General features: G+C 40.7%; 1 protein-coding gene across 1 annotated transcript; it reads left to right on the top strand.

The window, feature by feature from the left end:
• The first annotated feature begins 567 nt into the window (after positions 1–567).
• On the top strand, positions 568–6,945 carry LOC103461097 (nidogen-1-like). The gene is made up of 9 exons (XM_008403426.2): positions 568–748; positions 1,385–1,609; positions 2,274–2,443; positions 2,824–2,950; positions 3,025–3,196; positions 4,025–4,182; positions 4,264–4,387; positions 4,798–4,910; positions 6,430–6,945. The coding sequence occupies exons 1-9, from the start codon at positions 583–585 to the stop codon at positions 6,552–6,554; spliced, it is 1,380 nt and encodes a 459-aa protein (XP_008401648.1). The 5' UTR covers positions 568–582; the 3' UTR covers positions 6,555–6,945.
• Positions 6,946–7,436: the final 491 nt, after the last annotated feature.

Below are 7,436 nucleotides of genomic sequence, written 5' to 3'. Positions count from 1 at the left end.
GTCAGGTTAATTGGCCTCTCCAAATTGCCCCTAGGTGTGAGTGTGTGTGTGCATGGTTGTGTGTCCTGTGTGTCTCTGTGTTGCCCTGCGACAGACTGGCGACCTGTCCAGGGTGTACCCCGCCTCTCGCCCGAAATGTTGGCTGGAGATGGGCACCAGCACCCCTCCCGACCCCACTGAGGGAAAAAGGGTGCAAGAAAATGGATGGATGGATGTTATAATAGATTCAGTTGAATTTGAAATAACCTCAGTTAAAAAACCTAATTTATTTCTAAGAGGCTTTGGAAACTATAAATATGGGGGAAAAACCTTTGACTTTCTTTGCAGAATAGTGACCTTGCTGACGTTTGTGTATAGATAAGCCTGTAAACGTTGTTACACCCAGACAACACAATTTCCAATGAAGGTCTTCTCTATTTCACATGCTGTATGTGAATTGGTACAATATTATGTCAATGTAGCAAAACAATAGGACCTCATATTGTGCTGCATGCAGTTCAGAACCGCTTGAAAGCCCATAGAGTTGGGTTGAACTGAGTTAAACTGTCAAAAGCCATCATTTTGAAGTTTGCTCTATGAGTTATGCTGCTCCTTTTTCCTCACTCCCCCTCTCGTCTTTTTCCTGAAGACTTAGACGAGTGCCAGCAGAGCAGGTGCCATCAGAACGCGCTGTGCACAAACACGCAGGGTTCATTTATCTGCCAGTGCAGGCCAGGTTACAGCGGAGACGGCTTCTACTGCTCCTCAGGTGAGTCTATGATTTACACCAGAGGTGTCCAAACTTTTCACTAAATTCACCAAGTTGAGAGCACTCATGAGCCACAGATAATTTCCATTTTTAAGCAAAAAATGCTAAATAATGTTATTGGGAATTCTTTTCTTTTTTTTCCTGCTCAGCAACAAATTAAAATTACAATTTAAAAGGTCTGAAAAAATGTCTCAAAATTGTAAATTTTCCTAACTTGTTGGTCAAGAAATTAATTTTAGTTTATTCCCAGCAACAAAAATAAGAAGTGTCCTTGAAAACCCTTATCTGTCTTTAGCCCATTTTAGTTATTGGTTTTGATTTTGAAAAGTCACTGGAGATTTGTGTCCTTACGGTGGCAATAAAATGAAAACAACAAAAAAAGACATGCCTAAAAAAAAGAAAAACACTTGTTTTGTACTTAAAATATATAATTTAAGATGCAAGTGGTACTGTGGTCACCCCTAATTTATATCTGTTCTATATTTATCCAGGTGAAAGAGTTAAAAGATTTCATCTACTCTGTTCTTGGTAGTAGTTTTATTGAGGTTATTTTATACTTCTGGCAGAGAGGGGAGGTTTTCAGAAGTGCTCTGTTGCTACTTGGAGGTCAGATTTTTTTTTTAATTCTTCATTCAGAGCGGACCAAAACCCAATGCGAGGACATCAGAGAACGCCTTCTAGGTCAGACCAGCTTCAATCCACGTGGACCTCGCCCTGTCGGACAGTTCATCCCTGAGTGCGATGAAAATGGCGATTATCGGCCCGTTCAGTGCTTCGCTAGCACTGGGCAGTGCTGGTGTGTGGATCGAAATGGACAAGAGATACCTGGGACTCGCACAGACGATGGCAGCCAACCTTACTGTAAGTAAATGGCTGCTCCCCAAACAGCTGTGAAGGGTGCATTCACACCAACTCTCTCTTTACCAACTCTCGCTTTAATCGAACTCTGGTCCGTTTGCCTAGAAAGTTTGGTTCAGACCAAAAAAAACTAACTTTGCATAAAAACTTAGGTCTTAGCTTAACCTAGGTGAATTCTGGTGCGGTTCGAATGCATATGTGAATGTCAAGCAGACTGGAAACCAAGCCAAAAACAGAAAGTGGACAATAGTGCAAGGCATTCTGGGTAAATACAACCAAAACAAATGTGTGAGTCTCCCACTAGAGGGAGAAATGTCTCGCTGTTTTTTTTTTACCAAAGACAAGAGAGAAGTCCTAAAATCTGACACTACTCCATTTCTGTTTACATTTTGTGAAGAAAGAAGTTGCGTTGGTCTTCTGAGGTTTTTATGTTGTTTCCTTCAGTAGTTCTTGGTGCAGCGCCACCACAGGCAATTGGGGGAACAGGCTTTTCAATTGGGGCGGTTCATTTGACTCAGTCCATTGTGAAAATGAACCACAACAGCTGAAAATGTAACAAATGTTGCAACTTTGGTCCCCAACCAAACTGAATCTACCAGACTACCAGCCTTAGCGTTTGATTAAGGTCCATTGATTTAACTCCTAATTTTTTTTTTAACTTCCTCAGGTCTCCCTCATGGCACTGTGGCTCCACCTGTCGGACCCCGGCCTCGACCCGATGTGGTTTTGCCCCCAGGGACACACCTGCTGTTTGCCCAGAGTGGCAGAATAGATCACATCCCATTGGAAGCTTACAATATGAAAAAGCAAGATGCCAAGGCTGTCCTCCATCTTCCTGTAAGTTTCTTCCATAAAATGTTCCCTCGTAAGTCTAAGATCCAGTTCTAAACAGTCAAGACGTTTAAAACGTTTAGGTTATCCAACAGAACAGGAATTATTTCTTGCTACAGCCACTGAATCTTGGGACTTTGCTTTCTTTCTGTCAGACTCCCATCTGCTCCTTGTATTTAGAGCTTACGTTTTTATTGGAGTCACATGGCGGCCCCCGCTCTAATGACTAACATCAGTTTGAGATGTTTTCAACCAGCTGACCTGAAGTTTGGCTCAGTGGCCCACACTGGATTTTTGACTCAAATTGTTTGCGTCTAGACGCACATCTGCTCCACGACTCTCAGAACAAACACTCTTAAGAATGTTGTTTGTTGACCCATCCGCAGGGGAAGGTAATCATCGGAGTGGCCTATGACTGCATGGAGAAGATGATTTACTGGACAGACATTTCATCTCCTTCGATTAGCAAGGCTAGCATCGATGGAGGAGAACCCACTGCTGTCATCATATCAGGTATTTCTGCTTCCTTATACTTTAACACATTAAGAGACTGCTTTGAAATAAAGTAAACTCATGTATTCTTGCAGATTTGAGCAGCCCTGAAGGGATTGCCATTGACCACATGGGCCGAACGATGTTCTGGACTGACTCCATGGCCGATCGCATTGAGGTGGCGTCTCTGGATGGGACTCAGCGTCGAGTCCTCATAGACACAGATCTCGTAAACCCCCGAGCTATCGTCACTGACCCCATCAACGGGTGCGTAATTCTTCAAATAAAAATCTTAATATCTTCCAGATATTTTTCTAGGAATTGCAAGCTAAACACCAGCCTCTTGAATGTGCTAAAAAAATTACTTATTACATTTTTAACTAATATAACTTTTTGTTTTATGTTTTATGAGTTTATTAACTATTGTTGACTTGTTCAGCACTTTGTCCTGCTTCGATTGTTTTTATATTGCCTTATAAAAAACCTTGACTTTATTCAATTAGCAAATCTCACAAGTTTTACAATTTGCTGCTGGAACATTGTTGAGTTGTGAGTAAGTTGGTCTGAGATCCAAGTTTTGACATCAGGGGTAAACAGAAGACTCAGTTTCACCAATTTTCACCATTTTGTTTTTAATAAAGTCATTATTGCCTCAAACAAGAAAGCAATACATCAGGAGCAAATTTTATCACAGGAAAAAGTAAATCAGTTTGACTACAAATAGGCGACACTTTGCAGATTCTTTCAAAACAAATGTCTCAGAATATGAATATTACTGTTTTTGTACCTTTTTCTGAGCTAAAAGCTTGGATTTATATAAACCAGAAATGGGTAGGTTACCCAAAAATTGTACTCAATCAGGGGTAGCACTAAGAAATTACTCAAGGGTAAAAAAAAGTATTTGGTAAAAATGCTACTCAAGTACTGAGTAACTAATCAGAACATAAATCATGCAATATTTTTAAATTACATCATCAGATGGAGAAGATACAAAGAAAGTTGTGTGGAAATGTTGGTATTTTAAGGAACAAAAAGAAAAACATGTTTACAGTTATTTACAATAAATGTTGTGTACTGTTCATATCCTGACAACAGGAATTTGTACTGGGCTGACTGGAATCGTGAAGCTCCGAAGATTGAAACGTCCTACATGGACGGATCCAACAGGAGACTGCTGGTCCAGAGCGAGCTGGGCCTGCCGAACGCCTTGACGTACGACTCTCAGAGCTCCCTGCTGTGCTGGGCGGACGCAGGTAGGCTTCAGACGGATGACTAAACCTTCACTTTGATGTCTGCTCTGGGATGAGTCCTGTGTGTTATCCTCTTGCCTGCAGGCACACATAAAATGGAGTGCATGAATCCTGGCCGGGCTCAGCGCAGCACGGTTCTGGAAGGACTCCAGTACCCGTTTGGAATTACAGCCTTTGGGAAGAACCTCTACTACACTGATTGGCAAAGGTTTGGAGTTTGTTTCTTCATGTTTTCCCAAGCTCAGATTTTGTTTAGCTGAATTTATGTTGCAGCTAAGAAAGCGGGGGTTGGGGGGTAAGTTGCTTCGAGCGAGGAGTAAGGAGGAATCCTAAAATGTGACAGCTGCTTGCAATTTCTCAGCTCAGGCATCTGCCAGTGACCTACCAGGGGCCTCTCTGTGATCTCTGCAGGACCTTACACAAGAAGGTTGAGAGGTGTTTGTGGGGGGAGGTGGGCACTTCAGACAGTCTGCAACAAACTGCGGCTCTGAAGTCAAACCAAACTCTTACTCATCCTTGACAGTCTTTATACACTAAACAGGAGACGCTGGGAAGATCCCACAGGCCGAGACCTTCCCACATTGCTGAAATCTCTCGTGCTGATTGTGTTTACAACAGGAATGCCGTCGTTGAAGTGGACCAATATGCTGGAAAGGAGTTGGATGAGTTCCAGCCACAGAAACGAGCCAATATCTACGGGATCACCACGGCCTACGCCCAATGTCTTCCAGGTAGTAAACCGGTTTAAAAAGTGCAACGTTTTCCCAATGGATGTGACAAATGTTTGCCTTTATATTCTTCAAAATGTTGCAAACGACATCTTTTTAACACTTTGTCACATTGCGACTCATGTTTTTATGTTTGGGTGGGTGCACCGACTTATCAGCCAGCCAATTTATCGGTGCCAATTTCCTTGGTGATCGGCCTATTTGTACATGTGAAATCGAACTTATCTACCTCGGCAAAGATAGAAAAAAAATACAACTATTCTCCTCTTCTGGTCTCTCATGAGAAAAGTTTGACTGACAGACCGGCCCACCAGATCATGTCTGCATGTTTACTGTTTACAATAATTAGCACTGTTGCTAACTCAGCAACTTTCTTGCTATATTGAGCAACTTTTCAGACAAAAAAAAAAAAATGGTATCGGACAAAATTAGAATTGGCGGGTTAGGCTTTTTAAAATATCGGTGATCGGTGAATGGCCAGAAAACTGCAATCGAAGCACTCCTAATCTTATGTGATAGACCACAACGGAAGCTGTGTTTTCATTACAAAAGTGTGCAAAGTTTTGGCAATATTCCACTTATGTCAAAAAAATACACAATTTCACAATTGCAGTGTTTCCATTAAATCAGGAAAGGAATTAAATCACATAAATAAGTTTGTTCATTTGATAAATCATTAAAAAACAACTAAAAAACATGCAGCATCATCTACTTCCTGTCGTCGTCATCTTCTTCGTGGTTTCCGTCAGTGGCAACATCTGGTGGTGGATCATGTGACTTGTGTGATGTGAAATGAATGTTTCCATTGGAGTTTTGCAAAGTAAACAAATTTCTATGCAGTCAAAAAAAAAAAAACATCCTAGTGGTAAAAATTTTTTTATCGAAAAACAATAGTGTTTATGAAGCAAATTTATTTTCGTAATGTCACATTATGCAGCTATATTGTCAATGGAAACAAAGCTAAAGCAGAACCCAATTGTGAGGTGGAAGAAAAATAATGGATTTTTTTCCATTTATGTGACAATAAAATTCTGATCTGGACATGCATTTCTGTTAAACCCCCATTACTTCGATGCCTCTTTGTAAAATCAGTGACCTAATTAGTAAATTGAGTTAATCAGTATCTGTGTTTCCATTACAAATGTGCACAACACATTTGCTAATGTCGAAGGTGAGGTTGCAATTAGAAAACAAACTGCAAGACGTTGTAACTGGTAGGAAATATCGCTAGCATGCATAGCGAGCTTAAAGTAACAGCAGGAATTTGCAACTCGATGTTTTTTATTTGGAGGAATGAGTCATTGTAAAGCGAAGGACCAGACTTCGTCCTCCCCTCTAGATAAAGGCTGGACCAAACCGAGGGAATGTGCAGCGAAGGGAGTGGGCCTCCAACATCTGGAGTTTGCTATGTGTTTCCCTTGGATGTGTTTCATATATGTAAAGAGGCTGTTTCCTGCTGCTCCGTGCTGTTCAGGCTTCCTACTTAAATAAGTGTCCTCAAATGTTTGCTCTCCTTCAACAGGTCAAAACTACTGTTCTGTGAACAACGGCGGCTGCACTCACCTCTGTTTAGCGACGCCAAGGGGCCGCTCCTGCAAGTGTCCCGACAGCGGAGCGAGCGTGGGCTGCGTGGAGAGAGAGTACTGAAATCCTCAGAGAGTCGACAATTCTCAGATGTTTGGACCACTCGGTGTTGCGAAATCTTTTGAAAAAAGTGGAGCAAAAGTCAACTTTTTAACATTTCTATTCACTAAACTCTCATCCACAATAGGTTCTGTACATAAAAATACACTGTCATGTTTAATTATTTCCTGAGTGCACATAAACTGAGAATAAAGCTCAAGGATCCATAATTTAATGTGAAGTTTATTGGAGCAGCATCTGGTGTCAGTGGTGTTACACTGTGTCATGTCCGACTAAAAGCTTGTTAGCTTTTATGGTCTCATTGTTGACTTGATTGGATAAACATCTCTGTGAAGCTGGTAGAATCACGTTACAAACCGGCCAGCTAATAAATAAATACATGTTTTTCTACCACTCTGAGGCTCTTGCGTTTTTATCATAAGCAAAGCAACGCTGCCATCATGTGGCCGATGGTTGAATTGAAATGCTAGAGAGTCTTTGCAGTCATTCACTCAATAACAAATATGAATAGGTCATGTAACAACTAAAAGAAATCATGAATAAAAAGGAGCAGAAAGAAGTTAAACTTACATCTTTATTCACATAAAATACAATTAGCTATTCAGCTCAGAAGATGATTACAGACATATTAAAAATACACAACAAAACCTTAGCTTATTCAACGCAATATTGCTTCACCATTATGAATGTGAATATATAGTAAAGGCCACATTCATTTTCATCCGTGGTGTAAACGTGTAGAAATCATTAAAATGAATTAATCTGACTCTGCAAAAGCAATATATCCCCCTGAAAATGTAAGAAAAATGAAACCTTTGCTTTTGTATTCAGAGAAGAAACAAGAATAGCATTAAGAATAAAATGTTTTCAGCAATAATAAAGGCA

This window comes from Poecilia reticulata, unplaced genomic scaffold (assembly GCF_000633615.1).
Source record: "Poecilia reticulata strain Guanapo unplaced genomic scaffold, Guppy_female_1.0+MT scaffold_591, whole genome shotgun sequence".
NCBI lineage: Eukaryota > Metazoa > Chordata > Actinopteri > Cyprinodontiformes > Poeciliidae > Poecilia > Poecilia reticulata.
Note: the sequence above shows the minus strand (reverse complement) of the source record. Positions and strands in the feature narration are given on the sequence as shown.

Bases quoted from the DNA above. Each gene is read 5' to 3' on its own strand.
- LOC103461097 (XM_008403426.2), top strand. From the start codon at position 583: ATGCTGCTCCTTTTTCCTCACTCCCCCTCTCGTCTTTTTCCTGAAGAC. The intron at 2,444-2,823 runs GTAAGTTTCTTC...ACCCATCCGCAG, and splicing joins AGGCTGTCCTCCATCTTCCT to GGGAAGGTAATCATCGGAGT. The intron at 4,183-4,263 runs GTAGGCTTCAGA...TCTTGCCTGCAG, and splicing joins GCTGTGCTGGGCGGACGCAG to GCACACATAAAATGGAGTGC.